Source organism: Cynocephalus volans, chromosome 8, assembly GCF_027409185.1.
Source record: "Cynocephalus volans isolate mCynVol1 chromosome 8, mCynVol1.pri, whole genome shotgun sequence".
In the NCBI taxonomy this organism is placed as follows: domain Eukaryota; kingdom Metazoa; phylum Chordata; class Mammalia; order Dermoptera; family Cynocephalidae; genus Cynocephalus; species Cynocephalus volans.
Genome location: NC_084467.1, coordinates 19888074 through 19914990, shown reverse-complemented (window position 1 = coordinate 19914990; position 26917 = coordinate 19888074). Strand labels below are relative to the sequence as shown.

The window sequence follows — 26917 nt, the reverse complement described above, 5'->3', positions numbered from 1 at the left end:
GGACCTCAGATATGACAAATACTCATATTGGTGAATCCATAATTTCTTTTGTAATTTATTTTTATTTTTACAAATTATACAATGATAAAACTGGACAAAAATTACTCATGTGAAATAGTTTCTTTTAACATTTTATAAGTTAATCAAGCATATACCACAAGAGATTTTTTTGGTGGTGGTTTAAATAGGGAGTTCTCATGATTTTAGTATTACATAACTTTAAGCTGAGGCTACACAGAGAAATAAGTTTAGAAAACAGCATTACAAAATATTGGGAGTGAGCAGTAAAAAAAACAAAAAAACCCCAAAAAACCCATGCAGGGTTGCTGTGCTGTAGGAGAGCAGATGTTTTCACTGCCATAAGTCTTCAGTACGGCCAAACTTAAAAACCAGTCCTCTGTGAATAAAACAAGAAAAGTTACATGACTACCTGGATTTGGGAAAGGAATACGTAAGATTTTCAGAATAGTGGGAAATAAGCAACAAAGAGTAATTGATAAGTCGTATACAAAAATTTGATAGGGAATGTATCAAATAGGAAACTGATCATTCTAAGGTAGTGAATTCTTCCATTATGCTCACCTGTGCTGTTTACTCTCATCTTGCTTACAACCTTAACTTGTGAGTGTTGAAGACATATGTGACTTTTAAAAAGTTAACCGTTTAGCATGTAACCATTATATGCCTGATTTTATCAAATTCATTCAACAAAACCTTTTTTGAGTGTCCTGGTGTGTTAGGTGCTAGGGTTAAAAAGATAAATAAAATATATACTCCTTGCCCTCAATCTGCTCACATTCTTGCTTTCAATGTGGTATTGGGCCAGGGAAGGATGGGGAGCGGGGGTAGGGGAGGGGTTTGAGAAGGCAAATATACCAAATGTCAAGGAAGCACAGAAACACAATTCATTTTGCCTGAATGAGTTAGGAAAGGATTAACATAGGTGGAAGTGTTTGAGATAGGCTTTGATGGTAAACAGGAGTTTGAATGGGAGACTGGCAGAATAAGAGCTAGTGGGATGATGAAGGAAGATGTTTTGAGGAGAGGAAACAGTACATCAAAAGCAAACAGGCATTAAAAAACCACCGGACCTCAGGAAAAGCCCAGGAGGTTGGCATGTCAGGAACATGCCCTCACAGAGCTCACAGCCTAGGGTTTAGGTAAGGGAGAATCTACAGTTGTCATCAAGGTTTCAATTTAAGAGGGACAAGAGGGCAATTATATGCATAAAAAAGGAGGTGCAGCAGAACATGGAAGAGTCTAACATGGTCAAATTACAGTTTAACAGATAAGGGGGTCAGGGAATGGAGGCAGCCAGTTCTTGTCAAGCCAAAGCTTGCCAAAGTGGCAAATTACCCACAGGTGCCTTCAGTTAACCAAGGGGCCGGATGCCAGACAGCCCGCATGCTCTGTAAAGGGGGCAGCGGGTACTCAGTCCCAGGCAATGAATGAAAGGAGATGCAGCCCCCTTCGACTATTCAGCTCCAGCTGATTGCTGATGCATGGGGCCCAGGGTCATCAGATCTTCCAATTTTTCAAGAAAAGCCAAAATTCAGATTTTTATGTCAAATCTCTTGATTTCTAAACATTGGTGCAATAAAATAAAAAGTACTGTATAGACTAAATAAAACAGAACTGTGAGCAGAGTTTGGCTGGATGGCCACTTGTTTTGATATGTTTTTAGACAGCTCAGAGTTTTTAAAAATTTTAAGACAAGAAATGACAGGATTAAAGCTATGTTTCAGAAGGAAAACTGACAGCACAAATGAGATCAGAGGGAGAATGAGTCCTGAGGCAGGAGGAGCCAGACAGGGTTTATATGCATAAAAAAGGAGGTGCAGCAGAAGAGGGAAGAGTCCAGCATAGTCAGATTACAGCTTAACAGATGAGGAGGACAGGGAATGGAGCAGCCAGGCTTTGTTAAGCCAAAGCTTGCCAGGATGCGAATTTGAGAATTGAGGATGAGAATTGCTTAGGCAACGAATAATGACTGAACATAAACAATGGAAATGCACAAAGTGAGAACAGTCTAAGACAATTCAGAGGCAGAGTCAACAAGGCCCGAATGTGGGGGTAAGTGTGAGAGAGAAATTGAAGATAAACGTAGACATTTCAAAGGCATCTACTTTTTTTCATTTTGTCTTCTCATCTTTTTCAATTACTGTTATATAACTCAAGAGCATGTCCACAGTTCTAATGATCAATTTTAAATGGCTTCAAAAGGCCTTTATAAAAGTAACCACTTGAAGGAGTGTTTTAATGAGAACAAAAATTCAACCAGGAAGTCACTTATGCCCTATTTTGGAAATTCTCCCACACTGTCAGATGGTTACCTTGGGACTGACATCTATCTCTTCTCATTTCCGAAATAGTAATTTCTAAGCTGTTGCTAAGTATTGTTCTGTTATAAATTAGAATGGAAGACAATCTGCTACAACTATTCTGATAGCTACTCTGACAACACCTCAGCTGGAGGTGGGTGGAAAAGGACAGGAAAGGAAAAGTCCTAATACCTCAGCTGGAGGTGGGTGGGAAAGGACAGGGAAGGAAAACTCCTAGAATATACAGCAATTTCTTAACCTTTTTTGAATTAGGGGCTTTGAAAATCTGATGAAAACCATAGATTTTCTCTTCCCAGAAACAAGCAGAAACACCAATTTCTTGCAGATGGAAATGTCTGGTGATTCTCTGTCTTCAGAAGCCTACCTATGCAATAGAGATTAAGGATTCCTGATGTAGAGAGAGGATAAAGAGGTTGTTTTTGTTTTTGTTTTTTTTAGTGGGGGAGCAGTAGGGGTAGGGGGAAGCCCTAAGATTCCAGGAATGAATGAACATCAGAAAAGATTACTGAGAAAAGTATTGAGGTTTTGAGGGGTTTTAGTAATCTTTTCATTTGTAATTACATCAGGATAAAAAAATATCAGAGCTTTTCCTCTGCACCTCAAATCTCACTCACACCAAGGATAGAAGAACTATAAAACTTATTTAGAAACCAAAATTTAAAGAGAAATGGTTTTAAGCAGGCTTTCATTAAAAGCAACTGGTAGAGATATAGGTTTAAAATGAACATTGTCAGCGTTATGTAACAAAATCTACATGAATCATAGTTGTTCATTAAAGGGTGTGTGTGGCAATTTAAAAAATTAATGTATGTTCCTAAGGTTGGCAGCAAACCAACCCATGTATTGAAAATATCCTTCTCATTCTTCATATTTTATGAAAATAACATGGGGGAGGGGCATCAAATGGGATAAAATAAGCAACTAAATATAGTGAATGACATGAAAGACACTATAATTTATTATTTTTATTTATTTATTTATTTATTTATTTTTTAAGATGACCGGTAAGGGGATCTCAACCCTTGGCTTGGTGTTGTCAGCACCACGCTCAGCCAGTGAGCGAACCGGCCATCCCTATATAGGATCCAAACCCGTGGCCTTGGTGTTATCAGCACCGCACTCTACCGAGTGAGCCACGGGCTGGCCTAAGACACTATAATTTAAAAAAAAAGAAAAAAGAATGCAAAACCAACTTACCCAAAAAAGATGAAGGCATTCTGGAAAAATACAGCAATTCCAGGGTATACTATGGTTTTTTCTGTAAAAATAATTGTAATATTTAGAGGTTTATGATCTCAAAACATTTAGTTTTAGATATACTGTAAAATATCAAATTTCCTGCCTACTATAATTGATTCTTCTGGTAAGTATTGTTGGCTTCAGTATTAAATGACATAATACATACAACAGAGTCTAGCATTGGTTTAGTATATGACAGCTCCCTTCTTTCATTTTACAAATATGCACTGAGGGCATATTATGTGCTGGCACTGTTTATTAATGTGCTGAGGACACAGCAGTAAACAAAAGAGACAAATTTTTTTTGCCCTCATGGAGGTAGACAATATGCCTAATAAGGAGAGAACATGAAGTAGAAGTACAGGAAATGTAGCAACTGATGACATTTGACACAAGTGCAGCAAGTGCAAAGGCCCTGAGGTGGGAAGGAGCATGCTGGCGTGTTCAAGGAATGGCCATGCAGGCCAAAGAGAGAAAAGCAGGAGATGGGTCAGAGAGGTGAGAGGAGCAGGCTGGACAACAGAGATCCTGCGGAGCCTTGTGGTCAGACCGGGGACTCTGTTTTTCACTCTCAGTGAGATTAGCAGCCGTTGGAGGGTTTTGAGCAGAAAAGTGACACTAGCTGATGTATTTTAACAGGATCCCTACTCTCTGGTGTGAGAGCAGTTTAAAGGGGGCAAGGGGAGAAACAGAGAAACCAGTTAGGAAGCTCTTTCTGGAAATCAGGCAAGAGACTGTGATGGACTGAACCAGGGTGGTAGCAATGGAGATGGTAAAAAGTGCTTACTTTACAGCAGAGTCAATAGGATTTGCTGATTGATTGGATGTGGGGTGTGACAGAAAGAGAGGCGTCATCCCTGACAGGCTTTAACCACCGAAGTTTTTGGCCTAAACTCTGGAAGGACAGCGTAGCCATTAACTAAGATGGGAAAGACGGTCTGAGGAACATTTTGTTCTGATTGTATTGGGATTGAAGTTGTAATTCTCATAAATTTCTACTACTGGAGCTGTAAATGATTACTTATTAATTGACAAACCGAGGCATAATGAACAGTTGAATTGTCAACTTTTTCTCATCTCAGAATAGCTTTAAGTTAATCTGATTAACATAACAGCTGGTTTGTATGGGCCTTCACTACTGTTCCACATTAAATAATCATTACCACTAGAATGAACCATAAAGATGTTACATAAAGGCAACTTTACAAAATTACAGATCTACTGCTAATAATTCTCAAAGCATAACCTTGCTCCAGAAGCCTTTAGGAGAATAACTTAAAATTCTATGAGATAAAAGACATTCCTATAAAAAGAGGCTCTGTATTAATAGATGTTTACAGGAAAGAATTGTCAATATTTATTTTCTTGAGTTCTCTTATATTTTCACTTTTCTAGAATATACAAATATTATGCAATTTACATGATAAAAAAGGTATTTTTTTGTTTTTAAAATATAAAGCTGACAAAGATTTTGTAGCAGCAAGAGAACAACGTATATCAAATTAAATGCAAAAAGTAGGGACCAAAATTGTATTTATATTATGATAATAACTATATAAAAGAAAAGATACTGAAAGGAAATATACCAAAATATTTAAGTGTGGTAAGATTATTGTAACTTCTTTTTCTTTTCTCTATTTTCTACATTTTTGGTAACATGCTTAATAATAAATTACATAAACAAAAGAAAATACAAACATTTAAAAATGCCTATCATTCCTGTCTATAAGATTGAAATGATTTTAATAAAAATGTAGGAAACCCATGATTTTAACTTAAAAGTTACATCTTATTCAAAGAAATAGTTAAAATATGAGCTAAATTAGATCTAGGCTGGTCCAGTTTTTGTAAACCATTAACACTGTATTATTACCATGACAGGCATAGTCAATTTTACCTGGAACATTAAATTGGTTTCATATTTTTCTGGGGTCCCTCAAGGTGAAATTTTAGCCAGGGATCTAACAGCACACCTTTTCTCCTGAGCTTTCCTTAAACTGGCCTTATATAGCATATACATATTAAATATTAATTTACTTTTCTATTTAAAAGGAAATAACATCATATTATCAGGGAGGCTTAACTGAATAAATTTCAATTCTAGAATGTTAGAGCTCTGCATGGATATTATTCTGAAAGTCAAAACTTGCTAAACAGCTAGAGAATACATATATTCTACTTTTGACATTTTTGGAAGCTAAAGAGAAGCAAGGTTTGGAGGTGTGCCCCATCCTTTGCAGGCTGTAGATTAGAAGAAAAAAATACAGAAGGAAGGAATACTAAAAACATACAAATAAGGGTTGGCCGGTTGACTCACTTGGTTACATCACAGTGCTGACAACACCAAGGTCAGGGGTTCAGGTCCCCTTACCGGCCAAAATAAAAAATAATAAAAAATCAAATCAAATCAAATCATATGAACAAAACCAAACAGACAGTGGAAGGGGAGTCCCCAAGTATAATGCATAGCTAGTAGCTGGCCCATCTACATGAAAAAGTTTTACTCTAAAATAATCAACTTTAATTCAAAATTCTATCATTCCATTGAAGTAAAATGTAACCTGTGTATTCTCCTACCTTTAGCAACATAACCTCCAAAGAGAATCCACATAGATGCAATCAGAGATCCAAAGGCCAACATGAAACCAATGAACAGCCAAATCCGAGCACCTTAAAAGAAATAACATTTTACCAGAATTGTTTCTCATAGGGCAGCAGTCAGTACAATTAACTTTAAAAAAGAAAACAAAAACCCAAATAGAAGAAAAATATGCAGCTGCCATTAAAGTCTAAAATAAGAACAAAAAAGATATGTTAGGTATCTTTTATCACTGCAGATGTTGGCCTTTTTCTTCTTGGTTGGTCTGTATATTCTTTTTAAAATTATTTTTATTTATTGGTATAAGTGCATATATTTACTTTCTCCAACTACCTACACTGAGAAAAACTTAAATCTTCCTATAAAACATCTCATAAAATATGTTCACCATTTTTAGGGGCTCATTCTCCATGTAGTTTTAGAACTTGTGCTCCAAAGCTTAAAGTTTTCCATGAGTACTTTCGAACAATAACATAGATATACTTAAAAAAATTCATATTCAGTGATATATGAATTTTTTTTTTTTTTTTTTTTTTTTTTTTGTCCTTTTCGTGACCGGCACTCAGCCAGTGAGTGCACCGGCCAGTCCTATATAGGATCCGAACCCGCGGCGGGAGCGTCGCAGCGCTCCCAGCGCCACACTCTACCAAGTGCGCCACGGGCTCGGCCCAATATGAATCTTGAAGCTACCATATTTCACTCTCAGAGAAATCAGGCAGCAAAGTAAATTCAAATTTGCAGCTGACACTTAGGAAAGTTGCATTAAAATTATGTTAACAGAGGAGAACAATCAACTTTTAAATCACATTTATATATTTATAAAGATTTGCTATAAACAATAAATGGAGTCATTAGTCTGCCTAAAATGAATTCTGAGACAGTCTCTTTACTCAATTAGCACAAACACATTTTCATAAAAACACTGCCTAGGTCATTAAAGCACAGCAAATAGAATGTTATATATTAATTTCTGATTTTATGCCAAAAACATAAAACAATAGTTCCAAAATAATAAGCAATTACTCACAGATGTGATATTAAAACAAAATACAACTGGCTCTGGACCCCAAAAGCTGTGCTAGTTAACAAATTTTATTTAGAGAAGTGATGGCCATATTCTAGTCCTGGCTCTAGCTATTACTGGCTTATTATTATAACACTAACTGCTAACATTCATCCCTTCTTTCAGAGTTTACAAGGTTATGTTAGACCAATGTTTTCCTCCTGTTTTATTAAATTAAAAAAAAAAAGTTACTTGAAATTTGCCTATTTTTGTATAGATGTAATATTTAAGTTTATCATTTAAATTGCTTAACAAGCGCATCTGTCCCCTTAAATCTTTGAGTAAACTGGACTTTCAGGAAGTTGGGCCCCATATCCTGTACCCTGCCTACCTGAGGTACGCAGCCATGAACTCAAGGAGTGAGTGTCCCCAGTTGAGAAAGAAGGGCATGGGTGAGCCCAAGAACCAAAACTCTGTAATTTTCTGTTCAGTTTTGTATGATGAAAAGACTTGGAGATTGATTCCACAATAATGTGAATGTATTTAATACATTCTCAATACTTAATACTGAACTGTATAGGTAAAAATGGTTAAGATGTTGAACTGTGTGTTATGTGTATTTTACCACAATTAAAAATTGTTTCAAAATGCTAATCTGACCAAATAAGGTTGACAAAAAAGGGAAGAAAATTGTTTGCTATGGTTTATAATACCATAAATTCTATTTTGTACATGTATTATTATATACTGTTATCTACTGTATCCTGTATACATTTATATCTACATATTATTGCACAAGGCTATATAAACTGTGTATTCAGTACTATACAGTCAACTGTGACCAAACGCGACTTTATGCCTTGGAACCTATAACCTCCGCTCTAGATATAACTCCGTCCTATGCCTGATATGAGGGAGTTAGACAAGTGGCCCTTCCATGTATAATTCTCATTTTGAGGATGTAAGCATGTATAGTAAGATGCTGTTTATATCTTTTACCTGTTTGACCCAGACAACCTTCACTGTAACTATCACCTCGGACTTGTCCATTTGATACTGCATTAATCCTGTATGAATAAAATAAAACGAAGAAATCAGGGTCTCTGACTCCAAAAAGAAACTATCCATGACACCAAATTACTACATACAATAAGACAGAGGTCCACAAATTTAAGGTTAGGTCTCAGAAGTCTTGAGTAATGGGTTCATATGACCTTAATCAAGTCCCTTCAACAAAATACTCTCCAAAGCAGTGGTTGTGAGCCCCAGACTAGGAAAATCATTATCACCTGGCAACTTGTTTGAAAATAAAATTCTCTGGCCTCACCCCAAACCTACTGAAGCAGAAACTCTGGGAATAGAGCCCAGAAATCTAAGTTTTAACAAGTCTTTCAGGTGATTCTGATGCTTGTTAAAATTTGAGAACAAGGGCCGGCCTGTGGCTCACTAGGGAGAGTGTGGTGCTGATAACACCAAGGCCCTGGGTTCGGACCCTATATAGGGATGGCCAGTTCGCTCACTGGGTGAGCATGGTGCTGACAACACCAAGTCAAGGGTTAAGATCCCCTTACTGGTCATCTTTTAAAAAAAAAAAAAAAAAAAAAAAATTTGAGAACAAAATTCTCAAAATTATATCCTGCTAAGATTAGAACAGGTAAAAGGATGATTTAGCTTGGTTCTATCTAGTTTTCCGTTTGTACAAATCAGCCCTACACAACATGTAATCATGTATGGCAATGACAGAGAGAGAAAATGGGCCCCAGACAATCCAAAAACAACTAAAAATTGGCGTTGGAATGAATTTTTTGTAATAATTTTGTACTAATGTCCAATGTTTGGAAAAATAATTATATTTCAAACAAAACAGTGACTTTTTGCTCTGAAGACATTATCAAAAAAAGATGCAGGTGGTATAAGCTTGTTTTTTCAATCTCTGATATATATTCTAAACATAAGAACTGACTTTCATAAAGTACCTCTCTAAATTGAGATAGTCTTGCTTTCTTTAGAAGTATCCTTTGAGAAATTTTAAATGTCATGGGAAGGGCCGGCCCGTGGCTCACTTGGGAGAGTGTGGTGCTGACAACACCAAGGCCATGGGGGGGGGGGGGGGGGGGGGGAGAGAGAGAGAGAGAGAGAGAGAGAGAGAGTAAAAATAAAATGTCAGAATAACGACTCCCCCTTTCCTCTCCCTCCCAAGAGCATATTAAAAATGAGAGTAAAGGGGGGAAAGTATACTACCAGAAAAACAAAAAGAATATGAAGGAGTCCTTCGCCAGATGAAGTTTTCTTTACATTTACGGAATACAGATGATGAACAGAGGTAAAGAGGCTATAACTTAGAATCTGCTTAGAGAGGCTACAGCCACAGAGGTAGTCCTTCTGACGGAACCCAGGGGATACTACAGACTGGAAATGGAAGGCACACTGGAGGGTGGGAATGAGAAATGGAGCTGAAAACACAGGGATTAACAAAAGGACTGTATAAGGAAGAATAAATTCCTTCCTCATTTCTCCTACTCTCCAGGGATCTGCAAATTTTCCCTTAAAGATCAGATAGTAAATATTTTTATTTATTCATCTATTTATTTATTTTTTGGTGGCTGGCCAGTATGGGAATCCAAACTCTCTACCCTGGTGTTACCAGCACCCAGATAGTAAATATTTTAGATGTGTGGGCTATATAGTCTCTGTCACACTGTCACAAGTAAGCAGCCATAGACAATAGGTAACTGAATGGGCATGGCTTCATTCCAATAAAACTTGATTTACAAAACAGTCCTGACCATAATTTGCCAACCGCTTCTGGCCTATAATAGTTGGTGACTGTTCACCCTCTTTAGGCAAGTTAAAAAAAAAAAAATGGGAGTTTTAAGTAATTGAAATACCTACGTGAGAAGATTTACAGCAGCTAGTGAGAGTACTGATAGACATTTGGGAGGCCTGGAGCCTGAAAACTAGCTCCTTGCCCACTTATCCTAAACTGAAGCCCTGACCTAGGGCTTTCATTCAGCCTCTCACTGAATCTTTCTTAACTACGCATGAACAACCAAGGATCACCAGACATCTGAGGAAAGGCCTGCAGCATGTCAAAGAAAGAATCAGATAAACAGTTGATCTCTAAAGCAAGCACTCATAACTAAGGAAACATAAAGGCACTTGAAACAAGAAAAAGTCCTTGGAAATTAAAACATGAGAACTGAAATAAAAAGAGTCAATGGACTGGAAGATAAGTTGAGGTGATATCCTGGAATGCAGAACAAAAAGGCAGAGATGGGAATTCTAAGACAACATGACACAGATGATTGACAAGACCACTGCCATGAGCCTGGAGCCTACCAACCCCAGAGTTGCAAACCTGGAGTTGCAATCCAGGGAGCTGCTACCCCGGGACTGGTGCCTGATGACAGCTGCTCCACCACACCCCCAGGTAACCTCATCGAGATCCAGGTGATGAAGGTGACAGACACCACACTGGTACATGAGCCCTGGCAGCCAGGCTCTTTTCACTGTGCCTTGTGCCCAGCTGCTTTTCAAGCTGCTATTCCACGAATGTGGCCACCTTGCCAGGTCTGAAGGAGGCAGGTGCTGTCACATGTGTAGCAGCAGCTGTCGGGGTCCCACCAGCCTCTGTGCCCACCACTGTGTGCACATGGGAGAGCAGTCCTACCGCTGCCCCTTCTGCCCTGGGCAGAAGTGATGGCAGCAGTTGCAGCAGTTGCAGCAGTAGGGAAGACCTTTGCCTCCAGGTTCAGCGCCAAGCGGATCCACAGCTCCTCAGACATGTGGGGCCACCAGTGGGAGCACACAGCCAGCGGCCATAGCACTGTGGGATCCGCAGCAAGGGCTTTGCCCAGCCCTCAGTGCTGAGCAGCCACATCTGCGGCCACACAGGCGAGTGCCCCTTCTGCTGCACCCTCTGCGATTTCAACACCGCCTCCAACTTCCGCAAGCACCAGTGTATACTTCCATGGGCCAGGGCCTAGACTGGGAGACTCTGGAGGCCAGCTGGGATCATCAGTGGTGAGGGGTCAGGGAGTGGGGCAGGGAACACTCTGGAAGAGGAGGTTGGAGAGACAGTCAAGGTGAAGGGGGAGGTTTCCCAGTAGGCTGGAAGGGCAGGGGCATGGGGGAGTTACCAGGGATGTAGGAGGCAGATTACAGGGGAGGGAGGTGGTGGAGAAAAGGAGGCAGGGGACAGATGAGGGGAGATTGGGGGAGGAGGCCAAGCACAGCTAGTGTTAGAGAGCAGAGGGAGAGAACCAGATTTGGGACTCCCACAAACCCACACAACACCTCTGTGAGACTCAGAGAAAGGGACTGACTGATGCAGTCCTGTGGTTGCCCAGCTGAATGCAAGGACCATGAGCTGGATCTCACTGCTCCACTTGCCTCTTTGTTGGGTTGTCCTTGTGTAAGACACAGCCTGTGACAACAAAGCCTGGGCACTCCAAAGGGGGAGTTAGGGTTGAGTGGAAGGGGGAGAATCAGGGTCCATCACAGTGTTCCTGGTCTAGTCCTTTACCTGCAGAACCCTGGACTATCTTGGGGGCTTCCTAGGGTCCACCAGGATGGATTTCTTCTCTCTGCCTCACTGGATTGCACTGGATATGGGATGCCTACCTACCCTCAGGAAGAAGACACCCACTAGGTTGTCTGTAAAGAGACTCTGAGATCCCATCACCTCAAAGCCCGAGGGCCCCCAGGTCAAGCTGAGAGCACTCCAGTCTCAAGGATGTAAGCCTGACCACAGGATCTTGACTCCAAGAGCTGCTTCCCCCACCACCTTGGTGGTCCCTCTTTAACCCACCCAGACTCCTCTTCAGAGGCAATTTAGAACACAGACAGCAGGAGCCACCTAATATCCACCTCCTAAAGCTTTAGGCTAAGAGCCTGTTGTCCCCAACATCTACAAAGTAGCCTAAGGTTTCTCTAATTCCCTCCACTCCCAATTTGAAGGAAACAGCTTACTGCCTAGTCTCAGGCAATCCCAAGGACAAGCTGGCTGATGGCAGCATGATGGGCTGGCCAGGGGTGTGGAATAAGAAGATTCACTGTGGTCGGGGGCAAGAGGAGGACTTGGGGGCTGGAGGTGGGAAACCTCCAGTTCTATTCCTACTAAAGGACTTTCTGAGGATTGATCTAAGAAATGCAGTATCCAATAGGAGTGCCAGAAAGAGCAATCGGAGTGTTATTAACAAAGATATAATCCAAGAAAATCTCCCAGAGCAAAGGTAATATGTGAATCTTTGCAATGAGCACAGTGAGGGATGAAAATCAGATTAGCATTAGATGCCCATCAACAACACTGGATGCCAGAAGACAACAGGGCAATGACTCAAAGTTCTGAGGTAAAATGACATTTAACTTAGAATTCTACACCCAACAAAGCTATGAATGAAGCATGAGGGGAAAATAAAGACACTTTCAGATCAACAAGGATCAGGGATTTTATCTTCCTATACTATTTCTTAGAGTAATTTGAAGACAGGGTCCAGCAAAATGAGTATGAAAAGATGAAGAAAGAAAGATGAAGATGTGGAAACTGGAGAAAAAAAGTGAATCCAACACTGATAAACAAGGAAGACACATGGTGACAGATCTGCATCAGGCTTACATAGTAATCAAACAGATGGATATGCATTTCTGGGATGGAGATCTCCAGAACAAAGAGGGCTCTAATACAATAAAGAATATTGTTGAGAATTTGGGAAAAACTAAGGATGGGATAATGGCAGAAAATGCAAGACAAGAGAGAAAAGGCAGCTAGAAACTCTAAGGAAAGCAAAAAGCTGAATAAGGCTATTACAGCCCACACAGTAAGCAATCATCCAAATTAGAACAGCATTCAAGAAGAATGAAACGGGTTCTAAAGAAAACATAGGGTATAACACCAAGGTCAAGGGTTTGAATCCCCATACTGGCCAGACACACACACATGCATGCACACACACACGTATAAAAAAACGTACATTATCTCTGTCAACAAAGAAAAAAAAAGGCAACCAAAAACTACAGAAAAAAATAAAGAATACTAAAGGAGGCATAGTACACGTATGAAGCAAACTAAAATATAGTATGAATTTGAAAAAATGGTAGTATGCAAGAAAAATATTTTCAAAATACATTTGAAAAATTCAAGAAACACGAGGTCATGGTATTGAAACTATTATCATAATACACTATTTGGCTGCAGTGAATTTTGTTTATATGTTTTTAAAAATTTTTCAGCAGGAATGCTACTATTAAAATCTAAGTCAGGTCACATCATTCCTCTACTCAAAACCCTCCAATGGCTTCTATTACACTCACAATGAAAGCAAAGTACTTGTAATGCTTTGTAAGGCCCTATACCATGTGCCCCTCTCCACCATCTCTCTGGCTTCACCACTTCCCCTTTTCCTTGATGATACTACTCCAGCCATGCTTGTCTTGCCATTGAGCCTTTGCACTTGCTGTTACATCTGCCTGGAATGATCTCTCTTATATATCCCCATGGTTAGCTCCTTCATTTTCTTCAAGTCTTTACTCAAAACCACTTTCTTAGTGAGCCACTCCTTTGACTCTACTTAAAATTTCTACACTTCCTGTTGACATCTCATATGATCCTCCTATACTTTATTTTTTCTCCTTTGCACTTATCATTATCTAACATACTATATATTCAATTTATTTCTCTTTAGTTACTGCCTGCCTCACTCAGTAAAGTATAAATTCCAGAAAGGCATGGATTTTTCCCTGTTTTATTCACTACTATATCTCCTACACCTAGAGCAGAGCCTGGAATATAAAAGCTTAATAAATATTTGTTGGAAGAATGAATAATCCCTTAGACAAAGTACATGTTTCCTGACCTAAATGTAAAGTTATAAACTTTAACTTATAAACTTTACATTTATAAATGTAAAGTTTAAACTGGACGTACAGAAATAAAAGAATGGCTGAGAGGAACCAGAAGACAGAAATGGGAGAGGTGATGTGGAAAGAATGGAAAAGAGGACTGTTGCTTTTCTTTATAAGTCCTTCTCCACCATTTGACTTTTATTTATTTTTTTCATTTCAAAAACTTTTTTGGTGGCTGGCCAGTATGGGGATCAGAACCGGTGACCCTGGTTACCAGGCTGTGCGCTAACGGACTGGGCCACACAGCCAGCCCCATTTGACTTTTAAATCACGTCCATTATGTTAATTTGATAACATTTAAAAATTTTAAATCTAAGCAACTATATGTAAAACATTTTTTTATCTTATGACAATCTATGTAAGTAGTGTCAATAACGCTGATACTTACATTAGGAAGGCTATGGTTGCTATAACACCACAGGCATGGTATGAGTGGTTGAACTCTTCCATAGTGGGATAAATAACAGCTGCATCTATGATAATCCACCAGCCTGTAAAAAACTAAAACAAACAAACAAATGAACAAACAAAGGTGATACCAATGAGAAATGTTATCCCTATGTTACTGGAGAAAAGAATGCAAAGTTCAAATTTCAAAATTTTCTTAAATGTTCGAGCAGTTTTCTTATATGGCTTAATAGCTAATTAAATATTACGTACCCTTGAATCTGACACCAAATAATATTTATTAACATGAACTTCTTTTCTAAACCTACTTCAATTATTATTTTATATTGTCATAATAGTCTTTAATCTAATTTGGTGAACTAGAAACAAGTTATAATACCTTGTGGCAGGAAAAAGGAAAAAAAATGACTCAGATTCCAAGTGACAGAAATGCCCTGTTGCTGATATATTATAAACCTCCCAAAAGGTATCAAACATGAAGAAAAGAATTATCCAAATTAATATGGGGAATAATTATTATTGATAGAATTTTAGCTATCTTCTTAGTGTTGTGAAATAATAGGCAGTTCTGCCTTCTGATGAATTACAGTACACACTGTTGATGGTTTCAGGTGTGATTTTAAATTCAATTTAAACATCTAATTATTTATCTAATTGAAATTGGTTTTGGATATTATCAAGGGCAAATATATAATGAAAAAAACAAAACTACACAAACATTTTTTATCATCTGAGCAGAAACTTACAATAAAATGAAATTAAATTCTGAGAAGTAGCTTAGAAGGTTCTGAAAGTAACTCCCTTTCCCATTCCCAGTCACAACCCTGACCCAGTTAGCTCTGGGAAATGCCATCTTCTGGCAATTATTTAAAAATAACTAATTTAGGCTAATCAAATTACTTTTATTGGGTTATTGACAGATCCATAGTATATTAATGGCATTTTACTGGCTAGCATACTTGTTCACTTTTTTTTTACCCTCAGCTTAATGTATTCAAGATATTTTCTTCATAAACTAAAATTTAAAGCTTTTAAAAAATACTTATAAGAGCAGAATTTCTATAGTAGTATAATTTTTTCCATTACTTTGGAAAAATATGAGATACTTGTTTTCATAGATTATAAATTTCAGAGACTAGGCAAAGAGTTTTGTTCATTTACTTAAAATTTACTCTTTAGAGCATATAAGACCATAAGATTATAAAACACAAATACTAGATCTCTTGAGGGATTTGCAATGTAAATAAGAACTTTATTTTGGGGCCGGCCCGTGGCTCACTCGGGAGAGTGTGGTGCTGAGAACACCAAGGCCCCGGGTTCGGATCCCATATACGGATGGCCTGTTCGCTCACTGGCTGAGCGTGGTGCTCACAACACCAAGTCAAGGGTTAAGATCCCCTCACCGGTCATCTTTTTAAAAAAAAAAGAACTTTATTTTGTAAATTACTTCAAAGAAATATATTTTAATGAGTATCCTGTTATTTTTTTTTTTATGAAACTGAGAAGAAAGTTAATTTTGGATTATGGAGAAATGCAATCATATCTCTCGACTGGTTTTGACCTAATTGTTTCTTAAACACTTCCTTATAATGAGTAAATATACACCGTTTTATTATGCCATTTTTGCCATGCAGTTAAAATAATCCAACCGATCTTAGGGTTAGGGTTAAGGCTAGGGTCAAATTTCAAACCATAATCTCAACTTTCAAACCATAATCCTAACTCTTAAAATGGAATGAAAAACTCAACCTCCCATAAAACAAAATATTAACATTTATTAAAATAAATGCTGTGGTCAAAGATAAAATAATTCATATTTTAAAACATCACACAAAATTCAAAACACAAACACACCAAAGTAATAAAAGGTCCAAATTATCAGTGATACTTACTAGAACACCAGCAGCAATGGAAGCAATAGTATTGCGCTTTTCCCCCCAATCAATGCATTCTGAGCATCTCAAGCCTTCTAGAAATCCAGACATTTTTTTCAGGTCACTTAAAAACAAACAAACAACTAAATAAAGTGCGTCCATTTACTTGCTTCAAATCTAACTTATGTCCCTGGAAAATAATTAACATTTCAGGAATAACTAAATAAAAAATGAAATTATAAATGCTTTATTTTGACTCCACATAGTTTTTCAGAATATTTGTTTTAGCTTTTGATGAATTTCCACATTATAACTTTGGAAAACAAAATTTGGATGTATTTACGTTCTTTTTTTTTAAATTTAAAGGATGGGTTTTGAAGGGCTGGCCGGTTTCTTAGTTGGTTAGAGCATAGTGATGTACCAACAAGGTTCAGATCCCCATACAGGCCAGCTGTGCCCCCCCTCGCCCCCCACCAAAAGAGATGTATCTGTTATATTTAAGTAACATGAAGAAAGATGGATATCCAAATATTGAAAAATTACTCACTGGTTGACCTGCTCCTGAAATCTGTCACATCCTATAGTTTCCAAGTAGGTTATTAAATTAGTTTAAATGATCTTTTTAATCACCAAGTATGATTATTAATCCAGAAGAGCTCTTTTGTATCATTTAAATTCCAAACTAAGTTATTATATGATTTCTATATTTACAGTCCAGGAGTACTAACAGAGTGGAGAGACAAGTGATACATTTTGGCTCTGAGTTAAAGCATGGATTCAGAAGAAAACTCTTTCTTTTAGAAATTTACATTTTTATCACAGGACTTGTGTTTCTCCACACCCAGATTAAGAAATTAAACACTGCACTGCAGGTTTTACCTCTACCCACATTACTTCCTTTCATTATATTTTCTTTCTCGAAGCCTGCTTTTCAGTGTAATTTTAATGTAAAGAACACCCTTTTTATTTTAATATTTATATTAATATTTTAATATTAATGATAATTTAATAATAATGATTCTAACAGATCAGCCAAAAGAAAGCACAGGATTGAGGTTAATAATGATTTAGACACAAAAAATCCAATGCTATTTACATTACCATAGCCGACCTAAATTGTCTTACACAAAATACATAAAACATTCCTCTAGGCTGTGACCTGCTGTGAGACTTATCCATACTATCTCTATTTCAGAGTATGAGAAAGCCTGAATTACGTACTACCTGCTAATAATCAAGAAACACCCAAGCTTGTAGCCAGCAGATAAAGTTGTCCCCCAAACATGACACCCTAGAAAGAGCAATGACTCCGATTTTTAACGTCCCTCTTAAAAATTGAATTTTAAAAACTATGGTTATAAGCAGTGCGAACATACCTTTGGGACAAGTTCAGTTTTGAAAATGCACTCATTTTATTCTTCCCTGGGAGGAACAGCAATCCCGTGTGTGGTATTCTCAGTGAAAACCAACGGCCCCGCCCCGAATCCATTTTTCCTTGCATGGATTACTGGCACCCTCAAGACCAAACTCCGCCCTCCACACTGGACATTTTAGGTTTCAAAAGTGGACTGGAACTTAGAAGACCCGGGAGCTAGTTCTAGCTCGGCCACCTCCCTGGCCGTGTGAACCAGCCGGGTTACAGTCCCTCCCGGGGTCTCAGCTTGTCCAGCTCTAAAGTAGGACGACGAGATAATTTCCAAGGATCCTGTGATGTCCCGGGGAAGGGAGCGGGCCCCTCTCCACCTCCCGACTAGTCCCCCACCCTGGCGGGGTGTGGACGGCGTCGCCCTCTCCCGCCGCCGGACATAGGACAGGAGGAAGTGGCCAGGCAGGGTCCACTGAGGCACAGCCCGAATCTGCAGCTTCCTGGAACGTGGAAGCAGCGACTCTGTCGGCGTCAGCCCGTCAGAATCCCGGGTCTGAGCCCGATGCATCCTGCGGCCATTCCTCCCCTCCCCCCACTCCCCGCCTGGCACTTACGTTCAGCCCCACCCGTACAGTCGGTCCGGAGCCTGATGTCGCGCCGCGCCGGACCGCCTCACCTTCCTCTAGTTTCAGCCAAGAAAACAAAACAGCCACAGGACGCCAAACACCCGGATGTAGCAGCACCGCCCCCCTGGGCTCCGTCGCGCATGCGGGGACGGGGCGAAGGGCGGGACGCGGGGGCGAGAGGAGCCAGAGCGGCGGTGCGGACCGAAGGGAGCCACGCCCACCGCGCTGACGAGTCTGCGCATGCCTCAGGAGCGTGCTTCGGGGCTTTCCTGCTCAGTTCGTATCTACTTGTAAGAGATGCTAGTTTTGAGTACGCCCGTTAAGGGTGGGTGTGAGAAATCGCTCTTTGTCTTAAGCTTTCGAAAGTTAGGTGTCCGTTGGGCCTTTTTATTCCTCTTGAGTGCGGTGGTCAGTTTTCTAGTGTTGGGGTCGGTCCCGCAGCTATCTCAGGTGTGGGTGGCAGGGAAAATCCCAGCTCTCGCCAGGTGCGAAAGGTGCGTCCGGCTTCGCCGCCTCACAGGGTTTTCAATTGTTTAATTCCTCAGATCCTGGCTCCACCTGTGCCGCAGCTGCACCTCCCACAGAGGGGCGGGCCTAGTCCCGGGAGGCGGGGACTTCCTGTTTCGGTTTGGGGGGTGCGGGGAACTGTGTGTTGCACTCCCCACGCCGTCACCCACTTCCGGGACTTCACCTTTCTTTGCCGCTTGTTTTAAGGCAGGGTTTCTCAGCTTCGCACTGCTGACATTGTGGGCCGGCTAATTCTGTCCTGTGCATTGCAGGATGTTTAGCTGCATCCCTGGCCTCTACTCACTGGATACTACCCCACAAGTGGCTCCCCCAGTTGTGACAACAAAAATATCTCCAGACTTTGCCAAATATCTCCTCCTGGGGAAAACTGCCCCGGTTGAGAACCACTGTTTAAGGGATAGCCTGGGTTTTCAGAAGTGACCCTCATCGAAGAGAAAGAAGGGAAGAAGCCGGAAGCAACAGATGTCTTAGTGACGTGAACGACTTGTGGTCGGGCTCGTCCCCTCTTCCAGAAGCTGTTCGGGTCGTTGTCTCCAATAGATCCTTGTTCTGGAGTCAGAGCCGCCCCGGAGAAGGAGCAGGTCAAGGTCTCGTTATAGGAGTCACGGAGGAAGTGTCTTCTAGTCTTACTCGCGAAGCCGGTCGCGATCCCGCAGCCGCTGGTACCAGAAAAGGGGCTGCGGGCCGTTCTGGAGGTATCACTGGTCTCCGCCTCCGTACTGATCTTTAGCAGGTCCGGCTCTGGGGAAGGTCATAAAACAGACGGGCCTACGTGATCACGCAGGGGCGGCGCTGCTCGGCTTTGACCCTGTGGTGTACCAGAAAGAACTCAGCGGGTGGAGGGAGAGGTCTCGGAGCAGAACCCCCTTTCACTTAAGTTAAAAAGGTGGGTCGTTTGTCCTTGAGAGGCACACAGGTTCGTCTTATTTACATGTATGGCTACAGCATTCAGTAGGCTAGGGAACTAAAGTGGTTCTGTTGTTTACTTTGATGCATCAAATCTACATAGCTTTGGGTTTGGGGGGCGGGCACTAGCTCACGAGTACGTATAGGGAAAAAACCCAGCAAAAGTGTTTTTCCTATACTCTGACTCCGCAACAATCAACTCAGAAGACTTATGTTACCAAATGTGTGGTTTCTTTCCCCCCACCAAAAATTCTGCAGTAGACACCAGCTGGGTATCTGTATCGTGGGAGCCCCTAATCTGAAAGAGCACTCGCGTAGTATTCCAAAGAACCTCATCCAATATTGCAATAGGTAGAGACATCGGTTTATTAGACTTACGGGAGGTGCTGATGGGGACCGGTCAGCTAGAAATCCGCACCGCCATGAGTTACATACAACAAGTTATATAGTGAACAGATCAAAGGAGGTATAAATCATTTACATGCTTATGCATAGACCCTCACATCACTCAGAGTTCGCCAGAGATCTGGCTGAGTAGATAAGTCAACTTACTGGTTACTCTCTCGGCACCTCCAGGTGCCAGAGTAGTTTACATCTGGGTGCTAACTCTATTTACATGCTAATTAATTTACTCTGGGCTCCCGCTTCCTACAGTTTTCCATTTGTCTTAAAGGAGACATGCCTTTGCTTGGGTAACTACCTTGGCCAGGGGTAGGTTCCCAGTGAGGAGGAGGACCTCTGGTATGCACGGGGAGAGGGAAATAGGTCTATGTCCAGCATTTACCTTACAGTATCCTCCAATTCAATTCTAACCCTGTCTACCTGGAGATAGCGTCAGATCCTACAGGTTGAGGGCTCAGCCCCAGACTGCACCCCCTTCCCCCTTCAGGTGCCAATTACAAGCCCCAAGTTATTTTTCCTGTGCTTCTGACCTACTGGCTTTAAATCAGGGTTCCCACCACCCTTTCCTTGGATTCGATTAATTTGCTAGAGTGGCTCACAGAACTTAAGGAAACACGTTTACTGGTTTATTATAAAGGATGTTACAAAGGATACAGAGGAAGAGATGCACAGGGGGAACAGGTGTGGAGCTTCCATGCTCTCCCCAGGCACGCCACCCTCCAGGAACCACTATGTGTTCAGCTATCCAGAAGCTCTCCAAACCCTGTCCTTTTGGATTTTTATGGAAGCTTCATTACGTAAGCATGGACAATCGTGTAGAAATGTGATTGGACAAAAAGGGTATGATCTAATGCTAGTAGACTGAGTGGGGAAACCCAGCAAAACCTGTTTGTTCAGATTCTTCTTGGCCTCTCTGTGCAGCATTCCTTCCTCCTGGGTATGCAGCAGGACCCCTCCTGGAATGGGGGTCTTATTACCTACAGTCACATAAGGTAGAACAGAGGATTTCTTTATGGCCAGCTCTAACACAGAAAGGCAGGGGAAGATTAGAGTTCTGCCTTGGGGAGCCAGGAACCATGGACCCCAAAAAAAAAAAAAAAAAAAAGATACATACATACATATACACACACACCCATCCCCACCCCCACCCCCACTCATAGTATCACAGGCTACCCCCTGGTTTTCAAACATGGATTCGTTACAGCGAAACGATATTCAACTCAAAAGATACTGGCACATTACTAGAATCTTATTTGGTTATTAATAATTCAGTCCATCATCATATTGTATATTTCTCCCAGGGTGAGGCCACTCAGGTTTGCAAGTTTCCATTTGATCTTGTCAAGTTCCAAAAGCAAAAGTAGTCTCAGCAAATATATAGCTTTGCCCTTTCAGGCATCTGGTAAAATTGAGCTAAGAGATATCATCTCTTGCTCTGAGCCTCTCTGGAGGTATTAATACAATATTGGATTTCCATTATTCATTCTTTTACACTCAGGTACTATTGTTTCTTCTCTTCATTTATACCCAAATGTTTCCACCTTTGGAAGAAACATTGGGTTTGGCCACTCTGCTTGTCTAGATTGCAGGCAGCAATGCTAGTCTAGCAACAAGTACCTCCCCCTCAGTCCACTCGCATTGAGATAGAGTAATATTACATACTTGCAGAACTAGTGGACTGTTTTTACAGGGTTGAGGGTAGAGAAGGGGCTGAGGGTAGAGACCCGGCAGTATATCTGCATTCAACTGTTAACTGCAATTTTTCCAGATGGGGTGAAGGCATGACCCACCCCGATCAGGTCCTTAGGAATTCTGACATAAGGTTTAAAAGCATAGTTACAGTTTCTTGCACAGGAACCATCCCTGCTTCCAGCATTTGTAGTTGCAAGATATGGTCCTAGGACGATTGCATCAGGTAGAGGAAAAAAAGTTGATGTGATATGGGGAAAAAAGAAAAAAAATATAGTCATTATACCAGTGTACTCCTCCCTTGGCAAAAACTGCATAGTCATACTAGCATCCTTCCCTACCTCTTCTTCCCCAGAGCTACCAGGGGAACAGAGGAAAATCTAGTGGGGACACTCCTTTAATCCCATGTATGCTGAGTGTGAGCACACACTGGTGCAGGCATGTAAGCTAGTCTTTCATGCTTTTATGTCCCATTATGTTTTAGACAAAGTTTCAATTGCCTGTTCTACTTCTCTATCAAATTATTACTCTGAGGAGGATATCTCTCTGGCCATTGTTGGACATTATGGGCTGTAAAGTGTGTTCCCTGGTCTGAAGAAATGATGGTCTGCCATCTGATATGGTCTGAGCAATATCTTCTGTCCTGGTTCTTTCATAGCACTCTGAGCATTTGCTTCTGCTGAGTAAGCAAAGCCCAGTCCAGAATCAGTGTCTATTCCTGTCAAGACCCATTTGTAGCCCCCCAGAACACCAACATCAGTCTCTCTTGCCAACTATGTTCAGGGCTTTCCCACCAGGGAATCTGCCATGTAGCCATCTGCAGTCTGTGTCTCTCTTGCTTACAAACAGAATGGTCCTTATTGGCATATGTCCCTGAGAGGGACATGTCAGCCCATCTCTGCTGCAGTACCCCCATGTCCACTCATTTCATGGACCCAGGTGGCCACATTAAGTGAGCACACAGGTATCTGCTTTTCAATTTCAGTAACCTCCCAAACCTGGAAGGGGGCTCTTCTGATAAGCATTGTCATGTCCTATTTTAATGTACCCCTCAAATTTCTATAGGGCTGTGCCCCTCACGGACATCCCTTTGATAGGCCAGGTTTTCATTGACCTTCTGCCTGACCATGTGGCCATGTCATTGGGCCACTGCCCACAAGTCAGGAGAAACCCAAACATAAGGGCATTTACCACTGTTCAATTCTTCAGCATGCAATTCAGCTCACTGAGCTGATTTGTTTTTACCTTCTCAATTAAAGGACATCCTTCCAAACAAGATGTTGTTCGTTCACCTTGTAACTGGGAACTGCCATCCACAAAGCAAGGAGCTCTTTGTTGGTCAGTTGGGAGCAGTTTATAGGGCACTGTCCAAGTGATGATAGAATATAGAAGCTCCTCACACAGTTCCAGACACAGTCCCAGGGGAAAAGAGGCTCCCTACTCGTATCTCCTCCTTGCCTTCCTCAGGTAGCATGATCCTGTATAAACCATTTCCATTTCATTATGGAATTCTGGGCACTGCTGTCCCCATTTGAGTTTCTCAGATGTCACCCAACATGTTATGGGTATTTCAGGTTTCAAAATAATTTTAGTTCATACAGTCATAGAGGTAACTTCAATTAATGTCCCATAGCAAGGTAGTAATGCTCCTCAAGTGGAAATTCTCCAGTCCAAAGTCCCAGTCGTTGTTGCTGGGAGGCACTCACAGGCTTCTGCCATAATCCCCAGTAAATGCTCCATTATAGGGCTGTCAACAGAATTTGTCCATACCAGCACTTCAGCTTCTGCTGTACACTTTGTGGGCTCACACAATCTTACTGGTTTCTATTTAGCATATCCAATTAATATGGCTTGAGTGGATTTATATGCCTTCCGTCCTATGGTACTAGGTAGGGGAAATATTTCCCAGTCAACCTCATAATACAATCAGGTAAAAGAGACGCAGATACTTCACATGAAGCCTGTCTGTTCAAATATACCAACTCTCCTATGCACTTTTCTCAATTCCATCGTTCCTTAGTGTAGCCTCCTTAGAACTTTATCAACAGGTTTTGGAATCACAGTGCATTGGGCTTCTGTATCAAGGAACCCCAGAAAAGTTTTTTCTCCACCCCCTGGCCATTTTACCCTCTCGTGCAAAAGGCCTTGGGTCCCCAGCAGAGGGGTGAGTCGAAGGACGCTGGCCCTTTTGTCAATCTTTATCTTGATTAATCTGCCTGATTTGCCCCAGACAGTTTCAGATCAGATTTTTCATTGTAATCTTTGTCTTCTGACTTTTTTAAAATTCTTTTAAAGATGACTGGTAAGGGGATCTTAACCCTTGACTTGGTGTTGTCAGCACCATGCTCTCCGAAGTAAGTGAACCAGCCATCTATACGGAATCTGAACCCGTGGTCTTGGCGTTATCAGCACCACACTCTCCCAAGTGAGACACGGGCCGGCCCTGTCTTCTGACTTTTTAAATTTCTCCAAACTGGGGTAAACACAGCAAACTTGTTTGAAACCCCTTAATGTTGAGAGACCAGGAGGAGCTCCCTTTGATCCACCCAATCCTGATAGTGCTATAGTAAGACTTTTGTTTTAACCCCATCAATTTTCATTTTATTCATCCCACTTCTTAATAACCATCTAAAGATTTCCACCCTGCTAGATGAGGGATGAGCTCAGTGGTTCCAGTTCTTCCCTTTCTTTTTCCTCTTACTTTCTTTCTTCTTTTTTTTTTTTTGTGTCTGGCTGGTATGGGATCTGAACCCTTGACCTTAGTGTTATAACAATGTGCTCTAAACAACTGAGCCAACTGGCTAACTCACATTATTTTATTTACCTTGTTTCTTATTGTATTAGTCCATTCTGTTGCTTATAACAAAATACAAGGAACTGGGTAATTTGTAAGAAAATGGAATTTATTGCTTACAGTTTCAAAGGATGGAAGTCCAAAGTCCAGGGAATACAGTCTTTCTTCGGTAATGACTTCAGTGACGGCAGGGTATCACATTGGGAAAAATGGCGGAGCAGAGAGAGAGCAAAGAAACAGACTCCTCTTCTTTTAAAGCCCTCAGAACCATGCCCCTTACCACCATTTTTAATCCATTCACTACTGCAGGGTCCTATAATCCAATCACCTCTTCAAGGCTCCACCTTTCGATTACCACGATGGGATTTCCCACCCTCTTAACAGTTACAGTAGGGGCTAAGTTTCTAATACATAAAACTTGGGGAACACAATTTAAGCTTCAATGAGTTTTGGGGGGACATAATTCAATCCACTTCACTTACTAACCCTTTAAAATTTCCCACCTTCCTGGAATGAGTCCTTTGACTCTCTCCTTACCTTCCCTCATTCTCACGTTAGTTAACCTACTGTTTTTACTAATGTCTCTAAGACCCAGGAGGGGAAGCTGAGATGGCAAATTTGATGAGTCTTCTTGAACTCTTTGGATTTTGCACAAGTGAATTTACATGGGACGTCCACATTAAAAGACCACAGCATTTACCATGACCTGGTGTAAAGGCATACTCAGCAGTTTAGTACCCAGATGGAACTGGCTTTGTATGAAGTATTGTTGATGATTCTTAAAGCAAATATACTTCACAGGGCCTGGTTTTCCAAAGCCTTGCAGTTTCAAATATCAACCTTGCGGAGGACTGGAAATTATCCTCAGGCTATAAAGTCTCTGGTGTAAGATAAAGATTTGTGGCACAGCAAGGTTGGTGGCTCAAGGACAGACTAGTTACTGATTGTTATGTAAAGATACTGAGAAATTGCTGTAAGATCACTTAATTGTCTAATGGAATGTCATCTGACTTGTTTCACTGAAAGTTACCAGCCTATATTGTTAAACTATAACCCCACCTATGTTCTCTTCCTGTAACTTCCTGTTCTGGAAAATAAATGCAGGAAGAGAATCCCAATTCAAGTTTAATTTTCCCAAGGAAGGGATGCCTTTCACTGGAGGGTTCTGGGGAAGTTAACCACTTTGGGGCTTCTCACTGCTCAGAAGAGATGGGCTTTGAGTAATCCTTTGTGGCTCCGTCACCCAGGGGAAGTGTGGTGATGAATCCATGGGGGGCAAAGCAACAAAGTATGTCAGCTGCTTCATCTGGGGTATTCCACCTGGCATTTATAGGAACAGTTGGGCAGTCCCCCCTTCTCAGAGTAAACAGACTGTATACGGGCTTTTATCCAGTCCACCAGGCTGACTATTCCCTTGGGAATAACCTCCTATGTGTTGGGATCAGTTACAGCCATCTGTGCTTGTTCCATAGTGAGATGTGAGTTTTTCTTCAACCCAGATATGCCCCTCCACTCTGCTGCATATAAAACTTAAGATACTGCCCCTAAATTAGTTACTCTCAGAATCCATTTTAGAAAAGGTTCCTCAGGGAGCTGATGATACCTATCTACAAAATAAAATGGTTCCTCTGGTTTCAGTAGTTTCTTGGTTTTGCTTTTCCCCTACATTGACTACCTTCATAGTAACCACAGGTGTTGGAGGTACTTTCTGCTGTCCCTGCTGTCCCTGGGACAGCTTCGAGGCTAGTAGTCAAAGCTCAGGCCGACTGAAATCTGAGCTTGTTGTAGCATCGAGTTCTGACACAGCACTCTCGTTTACTTTCGTTTTAGCTATTACAGATGACAATAACCAAGGGATTGTATATTTTGTTTTTTTCTTACTAGTTTGAATTTCCTTAGAATCCAGTGAACCAACTCCCCAGAAATTAGATCCAAGTCTCCCTGGTTAGTTTAGTGGGTTAGGGCACAGCCTTATAACACCAGGGTCATGAGTCCAGATCCCAGTACAAGCCAGTGGCTCCCCCCACCCCCCAAAAAGGTTAGATCCATCTCTGAATTTTCACTGGTAAGTTTTACCTTTACTAAGTGCAACACAGCTGCTGCTCCATACCGTGGGTAACCATGTGGCCATCCAGGAATCAAAGGTTCCTTATCCCCTACCCTTTTATTCTTTCTCTTCCCAAACCATATGTTTCTGTGAGCCAACGTTGTTTTAGCCAATCCTGCTCCTCTAACACA

General features: G+C 41.0%; 1 protein-coding gene and 1 pseudogene across 2 annotated transcripts; one reads left to right on the top strand and one right to left on the bottom strand.

Annotated features, from left to right (window-relative positions):
• Positions 1–70: 70 nt before the first annotated feature.
• Positions 71–18608, bottom strand: TMEM50A (transmembrane protein 50A). Of its 2 annotated transcripts, none has more exons than XM_063104589.1 (7): positions 17745–17909; positions 16387–16492; positions 14475–14587; positions 8183–8250; positions 6159–6251; positions 3540–3600; positions 71–397 (listed from the first exon to the last, which is right to left on the bottom strand). In XM_063104589.1, the coding sequence occupies exons 1-7, from the start codon at positions 17867–17869 to the stop codon at positions 352–354; spliced, it is 612 nt and encodes a 203-aa protein (XP_062960659.1). In that variant the 5' UTR covers positions 17870–17909; the 3' UTR covers positions 71–351. The 2 variants fall into 2 exon arrangements, with proteins under 2 accessions (XP_062960659.1, XP_062960660.1); XM_063104590.1 differs by lacking the exon at positions 17745–17909 and adding an exon at positions 18349–18608 and having other exon boundaries at positions 72–397.
• On the top strand, positions 10476–14346 carry LOC134383215 (zinc finger protein 784-like; annotated as a pseudogene).
• Positions 18609–26917: the final 8309 nt, after the last annotated feature.

Excerpts from the sequence above, each read along its gene's own strand:
- TMEM50A (XM_063104589.1), bottom strand. The coding sequence starts at position 17,869 with ATGCAAGGAAAAATGGATTCGGGGCGGGGCCGTTGGTTTTCACTGAGA. Across the intron at positions 16,493-17,744 it reads AAACTGAACTTGTCCCAAAG|TGACCTGAAAAAAATGTCTG; the intron begins GTATGTTCGCAC and ends TTTGTTTTTAAG. Across the intron at positions 8,251-14,474 it reads GCAACCATAGCCTTCCTAAT|GATTAATGCAGTATCAAATG; the intron begins GTAAGTATCAGC and ends TTATTCATACAG.